Source organism: Dendrobates tinctorius, unplaced genomic scaffold (genome assembly GCF_039654945.1).
Source record: "Dendrobates tinctorius isolate UK_male_01 unplaced genomic scaffold, ASM3965494v1 ptg000028l, whole genome shotgun sequence".
In the NCBI taxonomy this organism is placed as follows: Eukaryota; Metazoa; Chordata; class Amphibia; order Anura; family Dendrobatidae; genus Dendrobates; species Dendrobates tinctorius.
In genome coordinates, this window is record NW_027361696.1 from 35,673,862 (window position 1) to 35,693,897 (window position 20,036).

Genomic DNA, 20,036 nt, shown 5'->3' on the forward strand with positions numbered 1-20,036 from the left:
GGTATAGCAATAGTTAAGGGAGAAAGAAGAGCATACCCTATTAAAGAGGTTGTCTACTGCTTTAACATTGATGACCTAGCCTTAGGATAGGTCATCAAAGTCTGATCAGAGGGAGTGTGACACCCGGCACTCCTGCCGATCAGCTGTTCTCAGTGCCAGTGGTGGTTGGAAGTTCTCAGTTACGCGATTGCGCCATCTACTGATAGTGGTCACGGCCAAGTACTACACATCCAACCCTTTTGATTTGAATAGTTGCCACTGTCAGTCGATGGAGCAGATCCATAACTGAGCCCTTCAAGCCACCGGGGGCACCTAGAACAGCTGATCGACGGGTGATCCCACCAATCAGATGTAGGGAGAAGGGCCCCCACAGAGTGTCCGGGCTGGAACCAAGGGCATCGCCAACTAGGTTCCTAAGGGAACAGTACCCGGGGAACGGAGGAGGAGAGTGGACTGCTGGGAGTGACAGGACAGCAAGGGGAGGGGCGAGTATAAAAGGGACAGGGAGCGCGCATGGGAGTCAGTTGGCCGAATGGCAGACACGAAGCAAGAGACTGTGGGAGTTTGAGAGAGCCAGAGTGACAGACGGTGACCAGAGAGGAGACCAGCGGCAGAGGGGAGACTTACGGTGGCCTGCGGAGAGGAAGCGCCGAGCTTATCAACAAGAGACTGCCGCTTCACTCCAATCCAGGGTCACTACCTGCCCACGGTCATCGGCAGCTGTTACCGCTGTGCTCCAGCCTGTTGCGGCCTGTCCACCGCCTCTCTCAGCTGCTGCTGCTTCACTCCAGCCCATGGCTGTGGCCTGCCCGCTACTGCCCCGCTTCAGCCTGCGGCTGCGGCCTGTTCATCATCACCCGCAGTTGACATCACCCCGCTGCAGTTGGCAGTTGGGGCCTACTCCTCGCCTACAGAGAAACTCTTTGCCTAGGCCCAGGCCGTGCACGTGGCCTGCCAACCGCCACTCAAGGTAACTGTGACACAACCCTGCTTGGGGACTGGAGTCTCATTGATCTCGCTAACGAGCAGAACCCCGCTGTTTCTACAGGGGGTTACCTCATCAAAGGACTCCCTCATGGCCTGTTGTGCCCCGAAGACTACAACAGATCTTCAGCCGCTGGGCCCAGCGGCTGCGACACCAAGCAGCCTTATCAGAGACACTGAGGGACATCAGGACGGATAAGTGACACTATAGGAAATAAGGACCCATAGTCGGCCATATCACGGCCCTATAGCAACCGGCCTTTGCCGGGTTAGTCGTGTTCTCTTTGAAAGTGTTTGTTTCTGCAGAGTCCCTGCGAGGACAATAGCTGTTATTGTGTTTTGGTTGCTTAGCATAGCCCTAGTGGCTTAAATTTATAAAAGTTTTCTTCCCAAAGTTCAACTCAGTCTCGCGTCTTGTCATTGCATCCTGCGTACCTGCTGTTATCTACATTTGGCATAGTCAGCAGGACGCAGTCTCCAAGCGTGGACAACGATGCCCCAGACAAGGGCAGGGCCGTGAACTCGACAGATAGCGAGGGCCCCCGCTCCAGCATTTCGTTGCGGTCTATGCTGAGCAATCTGCCTAAGTTTTCCGGCTCTAATACCATGCTATGGAGCTGGACAGAAAGGATGCGGGGACTCTTTCGGGTGCACCCGATGACTCCTGACCTGGAAGCCGAAGTAGCTCTCATGGCGTTAGATGGGGAGGCTCGGAATTCAGTAATGTTGAGGCCCCCGGGACAACGCAACACCTTTGATAAAGTTTTACAGATTTTAGAACAGACCCATGGGGATCCAACCAATGTGGGAGAGTTAAGGACCTGGTTGTCCAATCAGATGCAGGGAGAGGGGGAGACCATCACCCAGTATATGAATGTCCTCCAAGAGTTGCATACGGCCATTGAAAAGAAGGACGGCGTAGGGGTAGGACCTATTGACATTACACAACGCGACCTGTTGGTGACTGGAGTGCAGGACCCGTTAATAAAGCAGGTATTATGGGAGCAAGTCAGAATGAATCCCCGTATGGATTTTTCAGAGGTGGGAAGTCAAGCACGCGCTCGAGAGCAGGAGCAGGGGATGGCGGTCCCCATGGGGAAGTTCTAGAGTGTGGAGGCTTCTGTGAATGCAGTTGAGGAGCCTCAATGGGTGGAGGAGATGAAACAAGAATTGAAGAACATCAAGGGCGAGTTGGCCGAAGTGAAGAGAAGGTCTGAGTCTGGGACTGGACGGCCTAGTTTCAATCCCGGCCCCTGGGGGCCCCACTCCATCCGGGGCGGGCGGTCTTCGCAGACCCAATGCTATGAGCGCGGGGATCTGGGCCACTCCGCCCGAGAGTGTCCGCGGCGTGGGAGATACCCACCTCGGTGGCCATTAAACTAGAGGGCTTCAGGCTGGGGGGACGCCACTCTGAGCCAGAAACCACGATTAGTGGTGGAAGTCCCGAAGATTTGGTATCAAAATGTCCGGTGGTATGCGCAGAAGTAGAGGCAGTGGGGTTCCAGCATGGCCCAAGGACAGGTATTCCAGCAGTTGGTGTGGGAAGCACAAGTGCATCAGGACTTCCGGGAGGGCGAGGCTCTGGCAAAGTCATCGCACAAGCGGCTTTCCTGCTCGCTCTGCCCCCTGGGCAGACGGTGATGGCCCTGCCAATTCGAGCCTCGGTACCCTTGGAGGGCGTAGAGATGCAGGTGGAGCCATGCTACTCGGAGCGCTTGCCTCCTAGCATACTGGTGGCCCGCTCCCTGACCACAGTGCAAAAGGGGACCGTCCTGGTGCACTGCGTCAACCTTGAAGACCAAGACATCGTCCTGGAGTCCTGGACTGAATTGGTCAAGCTAGTAAGGCCTTTGGAAGAAGTGCTGCCGGCCCCTGCGGTTCAATTGAGAATGCAATCCGAGGACCCTTGGGAAGTAACTATCCGGACTCAACAGGCTACCGAAATCTCGACTCAGGAGAAGGGTTGAAACATCCTGGAACAAATGCGGGCTGAGCTCTCCGGACTAACTTCAGCTCAGCTTTCCCAGTTAAAAACACTGCTCGGACAGTACCACGAGGTATTTGCTAGTCATGATGAAGATTTTGGATGTACCACCTCCATCACCCATGGAATTCCTATGGCAGGAGTGGTCCCCATCCGCGAACGATATCGACAGATTCCTCCACAGCACTACCAAGAGGTGAAAACTTTGCTGGCCCAAAAGCTACAGAAGGGAGTTATCCGAGAAAGCCAAAGGCCCTGGGCGGCTCCCATTGTGTTGGTCCACAAAAAGGATGGCACCCTACGGTTCTGCATGGACTATCGAAAGCTGAATGGTTGCACCATCAAAGACTCGTACCCACTACCCCGTATAGAAGAATCCTTGTCCGCCTTGGGGAAGGCGACTTATTTTTCAACTTTGGACCTGGCCAGTGGGTACTGGCAGGTGCTAATGTCAGAAGAAGACAGGGCTAAGAAGGTGTTCATACTTCCTACGGGACTATTTGAGTTCAATCGAATGCCGTTCGGACTGGCCAACGCCCCGGGGACCTTTCAGTGGTTGATGGAGCGGTGTCTGGGAGATCTCAATTTCGAGGCCACGTTGATATACCTAGACGATATCATCATCTATGCTGCCATGTTTGAGGACCACCTGAAGCGGTTGGGGCAGGTACTCGGCCGGCTGCAAAAGTACGGGTTGAAGGTAAAACCCCAAAAATGCCACCTATTTCACACCCAGATCGAATATCTGGGCATACCGTCTCGGCGGAGGGTGTAAGGCCGTCCCGGGAAAAGATTGCTTCCATTCAGGGATGGCCTACCCCCAGACGATAAAAGACGTGCTGGCCTTCCTGGGGTTGGCCGGATGCTACCGTCGTTTTGTAAAGAATTTTGCATGTCGAGCTTGAGCCCTGCACAACCTGCTGAAGGGGGCTCCCGCTTGGGCAAATGAGTGAAAAATCCAGGGGCTACAACCCCAAGAAGAGGCCTTACAAGACCTTAAGGCTGCGATCTCGTATGCCTCGATGTTAGCTAATGCGGATTTCTCTCAACCGTTCATCCTGCACACTGACGGGAGTCTTCACTGGCTAGGGGCTGTGTTGTCACAATTTCAAGATGGCCAGGAGAGAGTGATCGCATATGGAAGCCGCTCACTCCATGATTCCGAGCGCAACCCTGACAATTACAGCTCCTTTAAGCTCGAGCTCCTCGCAGTAGTGTGGGCCAAGACGGAACGGTTCACAGAGTACCTGGTGGGCTCCGAAGTAGTGGTGCGGACCAACATTAACGCGCTGGCCCATTTGGAGAACGCCAAACTGGGGGCTCTGGAACAAAGATGGGTGGCCCTGATGGCGGAATTCAACTATAAAATCATCTATAAAAGAGGGGCCAAGAATGTACACGCTGACGCCCTCTCCAGGATTGGACATACAACCCCAGGGAAGAGTTGAGACGACGAACTGGAAGGGGAAGAGATACCGTTCGCCCTCACCGCTGCCATGTGCACAGCTGCCACCCAGAAAGTACTCCCCTCGGAGACCCTAAGGGGCATGCTGGAGCAATCCCGTGATAAATAGATCCAACAACAGCAAGAAGACGAAGAAATTTGGCTTCTCCGGAAATGGATAGCCGCTGGCAAACTGCCCACTGACTCCCAAAGACAGACTTTGACTCAGAACATGTCGCTGATGTTAAGACAATGGGAGAGGCTGGTTATCAGAAAGGGACTATTGTATGGTAAAATGACATCAAGGACAACATCTATGAAGATTTGGCAGGTAGTTGCGCCGGAGCCCAACTTAACCAACTGGCTCGAGAAGCCCACGAAAAAGGGGCTCATTTCAGAGCTCAAAAGACCTTGCAATGGTTACAACAGATAATTTACTATCCACGCTTACATGCTGTTGTGGACGAGACTTGCCGGGCCTGCCGCCTATGCGAATTAGTCAAACCTCCTGCACAACGAGCCTCAGTACAAACAATCGTGACCTCAGCGCCCATCGAGCTTCTGACGGTGGATTACCTGACCATTGGTCCCGCATTCCAGGGGTACGAACACTGCCTCGTCATGGTAGACCATTTCGCTAAGTTCGCTGTGGTCACTCCCACTCGAGACCAGACCGCGGAGTCGGCCGCCTCCGCAATTTGTTGAAACTCCATACCACCCGCAGGGAAACGGGGCCTGTGAACGATTTAATCGGACATTAATCCAAATGTTGCATACTCTGGAGAGTGACAAGAAGGCCTGTTGGCTCGAATATGTCCCTGAATTAGTACGGGTTTATAACAACCGGGTACACCGAGTTACCGGCTATACCCCCTACTCCCTGCTATTCGGACGAGAAGGCAAAGGGATCATGGAGGTAGAGTTGGACACAGAGGAACCTCAGCCCTGGACCGGGATATCATCATGGGTGCAAAATCACCGGCACCAGCTGCAAACTCTCTATTGAATTGTAAATACCAAACTCCAAGACTTAGAACACCCAGGAAAGAATTTATCCCCACCTCCCAGCCTCCAAAGCAGAGACCGAGTACTCGTACTAGACCAATGCCCCCAGAACAAATTAGAGCCATGCTGGGAAGAGAGTCCCTATCAGGTCCTATGCCGTATAAACCCTGAAGGACCTGTGTACGAAATACGACCCAAGAAAGACGGAACACTGCCTACTCGCATTGTGCACCATAATATGTTACGCCCATGCACTTCCACTGACCCAAAACAGCCTGAACCTACTCCTCAGGTCTCTGAACCATTGCCAGTGTTCTGTGACCCGGACAATGAAGAAGACTTCCCCACACTATCTAGGGGCTCTCCACTCAATGACAAACCAACTGACACAATTAGCCTGCCCGAACCAGCTAGCCCATCTCCGTCCACCACCCCAGAAGACTCCACCCTAGTCAAACTAAGACGCTCCGAGCGGTCAACAGCCGGCAAACCCCCTGAACGATACGAACAGGACCAGTTCATATGGCAACAAAAACTGACATCTCTGCAGACCAACCCAAGCATACTGAGGCCCTCGCCCAAGGACTGGGGAGCATACAGGATGGGGGAGTGCAGGGAGAAGGGCCCCCACAGTGTCCGGGCCGGACCCAAGGGGACCGCCATCTAGGTTCCTAAGGGAACTGTACCCGGGGAATGGAGGAGGAGAATGGACTGCTGGGAGTGACAGGACAGCAAGGGGAGGGGCGAGTATAAAAGGGACAGGGAGCGCGCAGGGGAGTCAGTTGGCAGACACGAAGCAAGAGACTGTGGGAGTTTGAGAGAGCCAGAGTGACAGACGGTGACCAGAGAGGAGACCAGCGGCAGAGGGGAGACTTACGGTGGCCTGCGGAGAGGAAGCGCCGAACTTATCAACAAGAGACTGCTGCTTCACTCCAATCCGTGGTCATTACCTGCCCACGGTCGTCCGCAGCTGTTACTCCTGTGCTCCAGCCTGTTGCGGCCTGTCCGCCGCCACTCGTAGCTGCTGCCGCTTCACTCCAGCCTGCTGCTGCGGCCTGCCCGCTACCGCCCCGCTTCAGCCCGCGGCTGCGGCCTGTTCATCATCGCCCCGCAGTTGATGTCACCCCGCTGCAGTCGGCAGTTGGGGCCTACTCCTCGCCTACAGAGAAACTCTTTGCCCAGGCCGTGCACTTGGCCTGCCAACCGCCACTCATGGTAACTGCGACACAACCCTGCTTGGGGACTGGAGTCTCATTGAACTCGCTAACGAGCGGAACCCCGCTGTTTCTACAGGGGGTTACATCATCAAAGGACTCCCTCAGGGCCTGTTGTGCCCCAACTCCTCCTGGGTGCTGGGGCGCCCGAAGACTACGACATATCTTCAGCACCTGGGCCCAGCGGCTGCAACACCAAAGCAGCCTCATCAGAGACGCCGAGGGACGTCAGGACGGATAAGTGACACTATAGGAAATAAGGACCCGTAGTCAGCCATATCGCGGCCCTATAGCAACCGGCCTTTGCCAGGTTAGTCGTGTTCTCTTTGAAAGTGTTTGTTTGTGCAGAGTCCCTGCGAGGACAATAGCTGTTATTGTGTTTTGGTTGCTTAGCATAGCCCTAGTGGCTTAAATTTATAAAAGTTTTCTTCCCAAAGTTCAACTCAGTCTCGTGTTTCATCACTGCATCCTGCGTACCTGCTGTTACCTACACAGACAGAAAGGATAAGTATAGGTCATCAATGTAAAAGTAGTGGACAACCTCTTTACCTGTGTATTTGAAGGGGTGCATTACGCAGATTGCATAGACACAATAAAAACAAATGAAAAATAAATGCTACAAATGTAATTACTGATTTTTTCTAAACGGGGACAGTACATCATTTTCCTGGTTTATAATGGGTACATTGAAGAATTATTTTGCCTTCACTAGTTCAGTGATAAAATATGAAGAGGACCCATCAGTCCTTATCTTTGGTTCCCATTAAACTGAATTTAAAAAAACTAAGTTTTGGTACCTGATTGCTTTGTTGTCTGGAGAATACACATATTCTCATCTCCGGTGCATTGTACAGTATCTGACGTGTAACACCAGGCTGAGTCAGAAGATAGACAGGATCGGCAGACCAGTCCATTGAGGTTGGTGCCTTTTGATGGCACTAAAGAGATAAAAGGGAAAAGTTAAAATGTTTTTTTTTCCATAAAATTTATACCATAATGGTTTTCATGTATATCATATTGATCAAAATCACAATTAAGTGACATACAGATCAAGAGTGTTACTCATACTGTTAGGGCCTGCGGAGCGCACCAAAATATCAAAGAGATAAGAGGTGCGCTCGCAGCCCGGGGTCCACCGCGCATGGTTGGAACCTGCTGCTGAGCAATGGCAGAACGAGATGGAAAATTAACGCTAGCTCACACGTGGGTTAACTTCACCCAGTGTGAATGCAAGCGAACTTTGTTGCTTCTCAGAGCCGCAAGGACCGACACCGGAGCTTGTTAAGCTCACAGGGCTTGGCTGAGTGAGCACTGATTCAGGTCACAGAACTCTGAGCCCGAGACACAGGACTCGAGTCCCTCTAGACCATCAGCATTTGGCACCATGGCTGCTGTGCTAACAAAAGGACATATAGTGCTATGGCGCCCAGTGCACACAGGACCGCTTCGGCGGATGCCACTAACTACCCAGAGAGGGGAGGAAAGCGCTGGAACTGCCCCCGGCAGGCCCGTACAGACCCCCGGCAGCCGGCACAGGCCCCCGGCAGGCCCGTACAGACCGCCGGCAGCCGGCACAGGCCCCCGGCAGGCCCGTACAGACCCCCGGCAGCCGGCATAGGCCCCCGGCAGGCCCGTACAGACCCCCGACAGCCGGCACAGGCCCCCGGCAGGCCCATACAGACCCCCAACAGCCGGCACAGGCCCGTACAGACCCCCGACAACCGACACAGGCCCCCGGCAGGCCTGTACAGACCCCCGGCAGGCTCGCACAGACCCCGCCCACAAACACAGACATGCACAGTGTCCGCCCACGCACCGTCCACACTCTCCCCCCCCCCTCCCAAACTGGATGTGCAAGGAAAGAAAGTGTTTTTTTTAATTCCGATATTTATTTCCCATTGACTTGAATGGGACTTCCGGTATCGGAATCGGCGATACCCGATATGGGTATCGGGCCGATCCAATCCGATCCGATATTTCTCTATATCGGCAAGTATCGCTCAACACTATTCATAATATCTGAGGGAGGAGAGTCATAGTAAGTCAGTCACCAGTCTCATACATTCTTTGTCACTCACACACATAATAACAGAGTCTACACTAGTGCATGGCCGTGCGACCATGTGGCTCTTTAATAGCGGCGTCCTTCTGGGACCTCCTGACCCTCCTGATTGTCCAATCTGAGCTGGAGAAGGACCTGAGCATGTTACCTCCGATCTCCAATGAGAGATCGTCCCACGGGCATGCTCAGTGGACCGAAAGGAGGACTTAGTCCCTGGAGTAGCTTGCTGCTGACCAGCATGCGTTGCTATAGCTGGACCAGAGGTGGCAGAAGCAACCAAGTCTACAGAGCTGGTCTGACCAGAGCACCTGGATTGACGAGTCTGCTGAGCAGGATCCTGTGCGGCCAGAGAGGAATAGGAGACCGCCGAATGCAAGGCTCGGGATTCCTGCTGTGCAGCGACCGGAACCCGGCGCCTAAGGCTGGGTTCACACGTAGCGGAAATTATCGCGAGAATTCCAGAATTCCATTCTGCGGGAAAATTGCATTTTAAATTCCCGTGATTTTCCCGTGGAAAAACTAGCATTTTGCAAGCGTAATTAGCTTGCAGAATTGCTAGCGGTTTCCAAGCGATCTGGAGCATCGCTTGGAGAACTGATTGACAGGTTGGTCACACTCGTCAAACATAGTGTTTGACGAGTGTGACCAACTTTTTACTATTGAGGCCACCTATGTGGCATCAATAGTAAAAGATAGAATGTAAAAAATAATAATAAAAAAAAAATATTGTTATTCTCACCTTCCGACGTCCCGTGCAGCCTTCCCGCCTCTCTCCACGCTCCCGGTCCCAGTAATCCTTTGCGACAATTACCGCGATGACGTCTGTTCTCGCGGGATCGCGACATCTCGCGGTCATTCACGATGACGTCGCGCGAATGACCGCGAGACTTCACAATCCTTCGAGAACGGACGTCATCGCTCGCAAAGGCTTACTGGAACCGGGAGCGTGGAGAGAGGCGGGAAGGCTGCGCAGGACCTCAGAAGGTGAGAATAACAATATTTTTTATTTTAAATTCTATTTTTTACAGGGAAATGGTACCCAAAGCCTGGAGGACAGTCTCCTCTCCTCCGGACCGTGGGTACCATCCGCAAATGTTCTGCTTACTTTTTGCATGGTGTGCACAGCCACATTCGGAAAATAAGCAGAACAAAGCATTCCTATGGGTGCGGGATCGCCGCGATTCCACGAAATTAATGAGCATGCTGCGTTTTTTACCGCCAAGCGATTCCGCCGTGGTAAAAACCGCAGCATTAGCACAGCATTGCGGAATCCCATAGGAATGCATAGGATGCTTATTTTTCACGTTTTCGCGGCAAAATTGCGCGGTTAAAACTGCCTCGGAAACGCGAAAAAAACGCCACGTGTGAACTCAGCCTAACACATACTTGAATAAAATCAAAAAATAATTTATTTCAACAAAATATAAAATTTGTCCATCACAACATATAAAAAGGGTTGCCTCAAACGAATTACCTCCACCTAAGCAACGAGAACTGCTACAACAACATGAAAAAGATATACAATAAAATAACATAGGGACTGAATTTATTTCTAGTCATATACAAGGTAATCTTTTCCCTTCTGCAACACTATGATCCTGTGGACGCACCCAGGAAGAAGCAGGGGCGAAACGCGCGTCAGGTTGCGGGGAGACGGCGTGCCATTTGGCGTACATCTTTATCTACAGCACGGATTGAGGTAATATGTGTCTCACCTTTCCTTTCTTAGGTATTGGTATCTGGTAAATGTTCATTGGGACTGGATACCCTGGTACTCACTGATGATTTAAAGCAGCTCCAATATGTGCTGCAATATGTGATTCATTACGGCCATAATAGCAACTATTAAAACAGGAAAGGGCACAGGAATTTGCATGCATTTGATAACTGGATAAATATCCATTTGGACTTATGATTTGAGGGAAAGTTGGGTACCTTGAATTTTAAGTGTTATTGATCACTGCTGCAATATATGTAATTTGTGATGCAATATGTGAACCAATACTGTTGTAACAGCAACTACCAGAGTTGAATTGGACATATGAATTTATATACAACCACAGGATATAATGCAATATTAATATGTTTGCACTAGGCACTTTACTAATGTTGACAGCAAAATGCAGTAGTCTGACTTGCTCATATTTGCATAATATTTGGTTTGCACAGCTATTGGATCATAGTGTTGCAGGAGGGAAAAGATTACCTTGTGTATGACTAGAAATAAATTCAGACCGTATGTTATTTTATTGTACATCTTTTTCATGTTGCTGTAGCTGTTTTCCTTGCTTAGGTGGTAATTGGTTTGAGGCAACCCTTTTTATATGTCGTGTTTGTCAAATTTTATATTTTGTTGAAATAAATTCATTTTATTCATGTATGAGTAACACTCTTGATCTCTATGTCACTTAATTGTGATTTTGATCAATATGACATACTAGTATACTGAGTGTTGCCCACTCTTTGTTCAAGGAAAATGGGCTTGGGTATTATGCTAACATAATGGTTTTCATGTATATATTTATTTTTGACCTCCTTCCAAAAGTTGTTGTCCCTTTACTTTATCTAGATATATCCTTTCATGTCTTAGCTCTCAAACTCAACATGTGTGGCACAAGATGACTAGCTTTAAAAAAAGGTTTGATTTTGTGATACTATGCCATGAGATGTCTATGCAATGTGTGTCTATGTAAGGCCACTCAATGGACGTGATGTGGATTGCAGTATGTCAAGAGCTTTGCTAATATGTTGCAATATTACATTGATTTTGCTTTGTTTTTTTAAAGAAATGGAATCCTTAACCTAACTGAAGAAAAGGTAAGAATGAAGACATCTGTGGGAACATTACATGTCGGGTCTACTCAATGAACATCAAGCTTCCATGAAACACACAGATGGGTCAGATGTCATAAAAAAGGAAGAGCATCCAATCCAGGTGAAAAAAGTAGAAAAAATTCATGCTGTCGTGATAAGACGTTTCGACCTACATGGTCTTTATCGACATATAGGTCGAAACATCGTATCATGGCGGAATAAAGATTTTTCTACTTTTTTCACTTGGATTGGATGCTGTTCCTTTTTGTTTGGAATACTTTGTGTCAAACTGGGTCTATGGATTTGTAGCGTGCATCCTGATGTATGTCTAGAGTGCTGTCGGCTGTCTCTGATATTTTGGTCAGATGTTATAAAGACATCTACTCATTACAACAGAGAGATGCCTTGGTATTACCTATTCATACCCTATCAGAGAACATAAAATTGTGTTGTCCAAGATACATTCCCAGTTGTATCAAACTTTATTGAGATCAATATTATTATGGGGAAATGATCAGCTTTTTGGGGGCAGTCTGAATCATGTATTGTGCGTGTGCATGTGCACCTTCCCTTTATCTTCTCTCATCCCTTGGTTGAACATGATGGACATTTGCCTATTTTTCAACCGTATTAATTATGTAACTTCGGTCCTCTAGAGAATGCCAGCACCAACCAAGCCCCACATTGATGTGCATCACACTCCATTTGACTTGTATTGCTTAGTCGGTGGTTTTGCCTGTCAGAAGACCCAGAGGTAAAGGAAGAAGAAGAAGAGCTGTTTGGAGATCCTGGCAGGAAACGGCACTAGAAGGACAGGTGTGGCCCAAGAAGAGACAGATTCTATTTGGACCATATGTATTCAATGCAAATCGAATTTCCTCTCTGAATTTTACAAATCGGCCCAAATTGCAATTCGAGAGAATCACTCAACTCTCTGTTTTTTTCATTATAGCCAAAAATATTAAAAATAATTAAAATGTTTTCTTTCTCTACTATAAATACAGTACATTTCTGGATAAATGACGATCAATCTCAATGATCTAGTACATATAACTTATCAAGGGATATCGTATATATTACTTTCAACTATTGAGTCTTGCATCGAATTCAAAAGCTCTGACGAGACAATGTCAGTGGAAAGATGGGCAGACCGCTCATACCCTCTGAATACGCCATAAATGTATGAGATAGGAATACTCCATTAAAGGGATATTCCCATAAAATCAAGTTATTTCTTATTCATAGGATAGGGGATAACTTTCTGATCACTGGAGATCAAACCATTGGGATCTCATTCTCTACCAATCCTGAGATTGGTACTGCACAATGCATGCTTTCAGGATTCTCCAGGTTCCTTGTTGACCTCAATTATGCGATTTCCACACTTCCAGCCACATTCCAACAAGACTTTACCGACCTCGCTCAATACCAGAAAGTGTATTGTGTGACGTCACTCTTGTCTAGTCGGTACACGATCGTATATATGCAAATCACAAATTTGCGATCACTTGACCGTGCAGTGTATGCCTCCAGATTCGATCCGCTGATTCTGCGCTCTCTTGTTGACATCTCTGTCCACAGAGTCGCAGCAGGTTCTGTTGTTGTTCAGGTGCTGATAACCTTTTGCCTTTGTCCATTCCTTTTGGATAGCAGATGTTTTTCATTTGTTATCTAGACTGTCCTATCTCATTACAGGTGCTACTATTTCAATCTTCCCCTTGCTGGTCTTCTCTGCTGGTGATGAGTTTTAAGTGGAGTATTAGAGTCAGTGGATGATTTCCTTTTGCAAATTAGAGGTTCAAATAGAAAAAAATCAGAAACTGATGACTTACATTCTGGAATTTTAGGAGTACAGTCATCAGTGCTGCAACATGAAATGCCCATCCTTATTTGTAGTCCTGATGTACTTATGATGCCTTTAGTGTTACATTGAGATGACGGTGTGCATTTTCTGACTAAAGTTTCAGTAGTCTTTCCACCTAGAGGAAAACATAACAAAGATTATTGTTTTCTAAAATTTAAAAAAATAGATATAGACTTTAAAGGTGATTGGATCTATTGTTTAGAATGGTTTCTTTGAAGAGTAATTGTATATTTTAAGAATAAGCTGTCCTGTGCATGTACATACAATTTTCATCCATTACAGGACTTGTTTCCGGTGTTTTCACCGGTTTCCACATCCATGCTCCATCAAATAATTTGCAATGGTCTCTGAGACTGGCTACTATGGTGTCTCCCATACACAGCACAGTGGTACACAGTACACAAACCCGCTCTTCATTATATAGTTAGTACACAGGCAGAAGCATCAGCATGGATGACTTTATTCAGCAGTAATGAGCAGTGTAGCTGTGCTTTCAGCTCTAGAGTGAATTAAAAGACTTATTAGAAAGCTCAGAACAATCTTTCTGCTACTCCTTCTCACCACCATAGAGTATGGTACACAGAGGTGTACAAAGAAATGATAAAGAACTATTGCAAACGTTCTTACTTGCCTCTCCCCCACCTCCATTCCCACCCCCCAAGAAAAGCAAACAAAAAAAGGTGGAATAAGAGGGCTTACAGCACATAGGTGTAGTGACAGAAAGCCAAAATGGCATACCTGCCAACTTTTAAAGTCAGGGAGAAGGACATGTTTTGCAGCACGTTCACAGCAATTTTCCTCCTACTATAGTCACCCACTACTATACCCCTTTAATTTTCAACATAGAGAATGATGCCCCAAAATGACCCATATAAATGGTATGAAATTTTGACAGTGAATTCCCTTACAGTTTTTTCCATAATATCCCCCAACTTCACAGTGACACCCCAACACAGTCACACTCCCACACAGTATGGTGTCCCAAATCACCCCCACAGTAGGATGCCTCTACAGTTGCCCCTAACACTATGATGTCCCCAGTCATTCACAACAGTATGATGTGCCCACATCACCCACAAATCTTCCCCACACTATGTAGCTACCACAGATCCCTCACACTGTAAAATATCCCCGTAGTATGATGCCCCCACACAATATCATGCCGCAACAGTATGACACCCAATATCACACAAAGAATTATCCCACTACAGCTTCCCCAACAATACATTGCCCCCACACAATATTATGCGCACAGTGTTCCCCTACACACAGTATGATGCCCAAAACAACTCCCACACAGTGTTATGCTCCCACAGCCCCCCCAAAAATATGATGCTTTTCACACGTGACTTTCTAGGTCAGCTCGAAAATGCTAATTCCAAACTGATATGCTTTTTATTATTATTAATTTGCTTAAAATAGATTTCAACTCTATTTTTTAACATAAGGGGAGCAAAGCAGAGCTGACAGTGTTGTGAGTAGAGATGAGCGACTTTGCCTTTTTTCGGGTCGAGTCGGGTTACATGAAACCCGACTTTCTCAAAAGTCGGGTTGAACGAAATCGGCCGATTATCGTGAAAAGTCGAAGGCCGACTGAAAAACGAAACCCAATGCAAGTCAATGGGAAAGAAAAGTCGGCAGTGAGTGGAGGACAGGAAACACACCTACAGTGCCCATTTTATTGCCAAAAACATCAATTCTTATTACTTAAGATTGTTAACCTTAATTTACTTTATAATAATAGGCATTGAAAACTGGGGGTTATTTGGCTAAAGTTGTAGGGGGGGTAGGGCTGGCTCCAGATTTTCGTGGGCCCAGGGCCAAAGAGTGTCAATGGGCTCCTTTAACACATGCCACAATTCATGATCCTCTGATACGGCAGAGAAATAGCGGTATAGTACAATGAAAAATACTTGACTTCTTTCATCATGACTGATATCCATATTATGGCCACCGCATAGTGCGCTATACAGAGTAATGAGGCCCATATATTTCTCCATACAGAATCATTGGTCCCATATATTGTTTGAAACAGTATATGATGAGCTCCATATAATGCTACAGTATATGTTGGTCCCCATGGATGAAGCTCCACTGTGTTATGGGCCCAAATAATGCTCCATATATAATGGGCCCCATTTCTAATGCTCCAGTGCATAATTGGCCCTGTAAATGCTGCTCCAGTGTCTGATGTCCACCTTTGGAATGCTCCAGTGTATGGTGGGCCTCGTATATCATTCTCCAGAGTATAGTGCTCCCCAAAAATAGCTGTCCCAACATTGAAAACAATTAAATAAGTCTCCTCGCTAGGGAATCCCTGTACTAGTCTGGACTCCTCGTCGTCCCCATCTTCCATCTCTCTGCACTTGGATTGTTTAGGCAGAGGGCATACAGACGTGATGTCATCGCGCTCTCTGACCAGAATGTCACTGTCAGGAAACGCGGAAGACGTCACGGTGGTGGAGCAGGGAGAGGTAAGTATTTCAACTTTGCAAGTGCTGTGATCCTGAGCAAGTGGGGGGGCCCACTTGTTGGTGACGGCACTGGCACAGGGCCCCTCATAGTACGCCGGTATGTCTGACGGCGGGTGTGCACCCCCACCGTCAGAGACACTTGATTCTACTATGAGGGACCTTGTGCCAGTGCCGTTGTCAAACAGTGTGCCCACCCACCTGTCCAGGGCAACGGCACTCGCACGGGTATGTGCGACAGGTGGCAACCCCGGCCCTGTAGGGGGAGGCAGCCCAGTTAGGGAGGTGGAAAAATTGGCATATGTTGATGTTGGACATTCAGCAGCTGCAAATGGAGTAATTGGAGAAGTCCGCGGAAGAGGAGGACAAAAGCAAGCCATTTTTCTGGCAACCTACGTGTCAGCAGGGGAGGGTGGGACAAAATCCTTTGAAACTCATGCATGGTTCATTTTAATGAAGGTTAGATCACCAACATTTTGGGTCGACAGACTGGTCCTTTTTTTCTGTCAGGATTGATCCAGCAGCACTGAAGACTCGTTCAGATAACACACTAGCAGCAGGGCAAGCGAGCTCCTGTAAGGCATATTGTGCCAGTTCAGGCCAGGTGTCAAGTTTACTGGCCCAATAGTCAAAGGGGAATGACCGGTGAGGGAGAATATCGATATGGGAGAAGTAGTTTGCTACCATAGTTGACAACTGCTGTCTCCTGTCACTTTCGATCGATGCAGTATTACCAGTCGTGTGAGCTGTACTTGAAAAATCAGTCCACAACATGGTCATGAAACCCCTGTGTCCAACGTCACTTCGGCTGAGTGCACCACGAACACCTCTTTCATGTTGCCACCTACGGCTTGTTTGAAAAACATCACCGCCGCTGTGTGCCGGGAATGCCTCAAAAAAACGGTTTACCAGAGCTGCTAGTTTGTTAGCCAATATTAGCTCTAGGTTCTCCTGTGGCATGATGTTTTGGAATTTGCCTTTGCAGGATGCTGGCCAACCAGTAGTCATCATCGTTCATCATTTTGGCAATGCGGGGGTCCTTTTTTAGGATCTGCAAGGCATAATCAGACATGTGGGCCAATGTTCCAGGTGTCAATGATGCACTGCGAGTGCTGGGTGGAGGAGCACTTTCTTGCAAATCCACATCCCTCCAGTCACGCACAAACCCTGTACCTGACCTTGCCACGCCAACATTTTTTCCTGCCCCCTGAGAAGTTTCCTCCTCCTCAAAATAATCATCCCCATCATCCTCCTCCTCCTCCTCTTCCTCTTCTTCCTCCACCTCTTCCACGGGACTTCCCTGAGCAGACAATGGCTGACTGTCATCAAGGCTTCCCTCCTCCTCTTCCTCCTTGGCTGCAGATGCCTGCTCCTTAATGTGCGTCAAAGTTTGCATGAGCTGATGTATAAGTGGAATGCTCATGCTTATGATGGCGTCTTCTGGGCTTACCAGCCGTGTGCATTCCTCAAAACACTTAATGACTTTACAGAGGTCTTTCAGCTTCGACCACTGCACACCAGACAACTCCATGTGTGCCTGCAAACTGCCTGCCTGTGTATCCTCCCACAAATGATTTACAGCCTGCCTCTGTTCGCACATCCTCTCAACCATGTGCCGGGTGGAGTTCCACCTTGTTGCAATGTCGATAATTAGGCGGTGCTTGGGAAGGTGGAGCAATCGCTGCAGCTTCTGCATACGACTGAATTGTACGGGCGACCGGTGGCGAGCACAGTCTTCGCACCTTTTGGAGGAGGGGTGTTAACTATGGATAATTATTGAGGAAGCACTGCACCACCAGGTTCAAGGTGTGAGCCAGGCAAGGTATATGTCTGAGTTTTGAAAGGGCTATGGCTGCCACAAAATTCCGGCCGTTATCACTAACTACCTTGCCTGCCTCAAGATGTAGACTGCCAAGTCATGACTCAGTCTGTCGCAGCAAGTAGTCGGCCAGTACCTCCGCGGTGTGTCTGTTGTCACCCAAACACATCATCTTCAACACAGCCTGCTGACGCTTACCACTAGCTGTTTGAAAGTGGGACACCGAGTGTGCAAAACTGGCAGCTGCGGATGGAGTGCTCATGCGACAGCGCTCTGTGGACAAGCTTTCACTTCTGGAGGAGGAGGAGGGTCGAACGCCTACAGCCAACTGTTTCCTATACCGTGGGCTAGGCAGCACTGTCCCACCGCCGCTGTCCCCTGTGGACCCTGCATCCACCACATTAACCCAGTGCGCAGTGATGGACACGTAATGGCCCAGGCCATGCCTACTGGACCATGCATCTGTTGTGAGGTGCACCTTTCCATTCACTGATTGCTTGAGTACATGGACAATGCGGTCTTTCACATGCACGTGGAGGGCTGGGATGGCTTTTCTCGAAAAGAAGTGCCGACTAGGTCGGTCATAGTGTGGTACTGCGTAGGCCTTGCGCTCGCGGAAAGCTTTGCTTTCAACCAACCGGTAGGGCATCATCTCTAACGAGATTAGTTTGGCAATGTGGGCGTTCAAAGCCAGTGTACGTGGATGAGAGGATAAGTACTTTCTTGTCCTACTCAGAGTCTCTGGTAGAGAGAGCTGGACTTGAGAGCTGCATATGGTGGAACTAGCGGTGGACATGGCGGACTGAGAGAGGGTTGGTGATGGTGATGATGTTGGTCGTGTTGCTGATGGCCTAGATTCAGTCTTTCGCAGCAATAACATTGTGATTCCATGACTGCTTTGCCCTTGCGACGACACCTCAACATTTGCTGCTGGTGGTGTGCTAACCGGTGGGCTTACAGTGTGGGAAGCAATGTAGCATTGCTGACTACCTTCATTCAGAGCAGGTGCACATGTGGTATGTGAGGTTTGGTAGTCCGTCCACGCTTGCAAGTGCATGGTGGTTAAATGTCTACGCATGCAACTGGTATTCAAATTTCTCTGATTTCTCCCTCGGCTAAAGGTCTTTGCGCATTTCTTACAGATAACTTTTGCCTGATCATTAGGATTTTGTTCAAAAAAGTGCCACACTACACTCTTCCTACTATGGAAGACATTTTGAGACCTTGCACGCTGTGCTAATTTGACCGTCTGGTCAAGCTGTCCTGCAACTCTTTTGGTTTTTGAAACACGTTTTTGGACTGCTACGGTCATGCCAGATAACAGCTGTTGCGATGTTGTTGCCTGCTGCTGATCCTCCTCTTCCTCTTCTGAGCTATTGGCAGCAGCACCCTCTTCCCCCAATGCATGCCAATCTGGGTCAACAACTGGGTCATCCATCACCTCCTCTTCAATTTCATGTGCACCTTCCTCTGTGTCACCGTGTATGGTGGTATAGTATGCGGGAAGGGGCACCTGAGTTTCATCAGGGTCACATTCTGGCTCAGTACACTGCGAGGACAATGTAGTGCTCTGAGTGAATGTACCAGCAGAAAATTCTTGCAGTGGCTGTTCATCAGTGCACTCCATGTCAGATTCATCTTGGACAGGGGAATTCACGATTTGACTTGCTAACCAAGGCATGGTATGTGGAAAGAGCTCCATGGAGTAATCGGTAGTGTGGCATGCCACATCCTTCACTTTTGGTAGGGGTGAAGGACACAAGGAAAGGTGTTGTTCCTGACCAGGAGCCTCCAATGACGACTCAGTGTTTTTATTTTTTGAAACTTCAGAAGAGGAGGTGAGAGAGCTGGAGGCTGTCAGCAATGTAAGCCAAAACTTGTTCCTGAAGCTCTGGCTTTAAAAGTGGTTTACCTACTCCAAGAAAAGAGAGCCTTCGAGGCCTTGTGGAGTCAGACGATGACGCAGGCTCAACACCTCCCGCCTTAGGTGCTATTGTGCTTTTGCACAACCAACAAATGCAACACCACCACCACCACCATCGGGACTAGCTGGCAACCCCCGCCCACTTCCATGGCGTCTTCCACCATACTTGCTCATTTTTGTGAAAATGTACCCAAAATACCACCAGCTATATGGTACTGTAAAACAAGGTAGAAGGTGTATCTACTATTGGTGAGAATTTGAATCTCACTAGAGATTTGAGGACACAGAACTATTGTCTCTGGCCCAGTAGAGATTACACCTCAATGTAACAGACTGAAATTGGATGGTGTATGACAAGGTGTAGGGTGTCTATAGGATTGGTGAGAATTTGAATCTCACTATAGATTTGAGGACGCAGAACTTTTGTCTCTGGCCCAGTAGAGATTACACC

The 20,036-nt window shown here is 48.5% G+C and overlaps 1 protein-coding gene across 1 annotated transcript in view; it reads right to left on the reverse strand.

The window, feature by feature from the left end:
- LOC141084890 (phospholipase A2 inhibitor and Ly6/PLAUR domain-containing protein-like) overlaps positions 1-20,036 on the reverse strand; it is a 30,163-nt gene that overhangs the window by 500 nt on the left and 9,627 nt on the right. Inside the window, exons 3-4 of the mRNA XM_073569844.1 lie at positions 13,340-13,486; positions 7,429-7,569 (exon numbers count right to left, since the gene is read on the reverse strand). Of these exons, the coding sequence (XP_073425945.1) occupies positions 7,429-7,569; positions 13,340-13,486 (288 nt within the window). The remainder of the gene's footprint in view (positions 1-7,428; positions 7,570-13,339; positions 13,487-20,036) is intronic.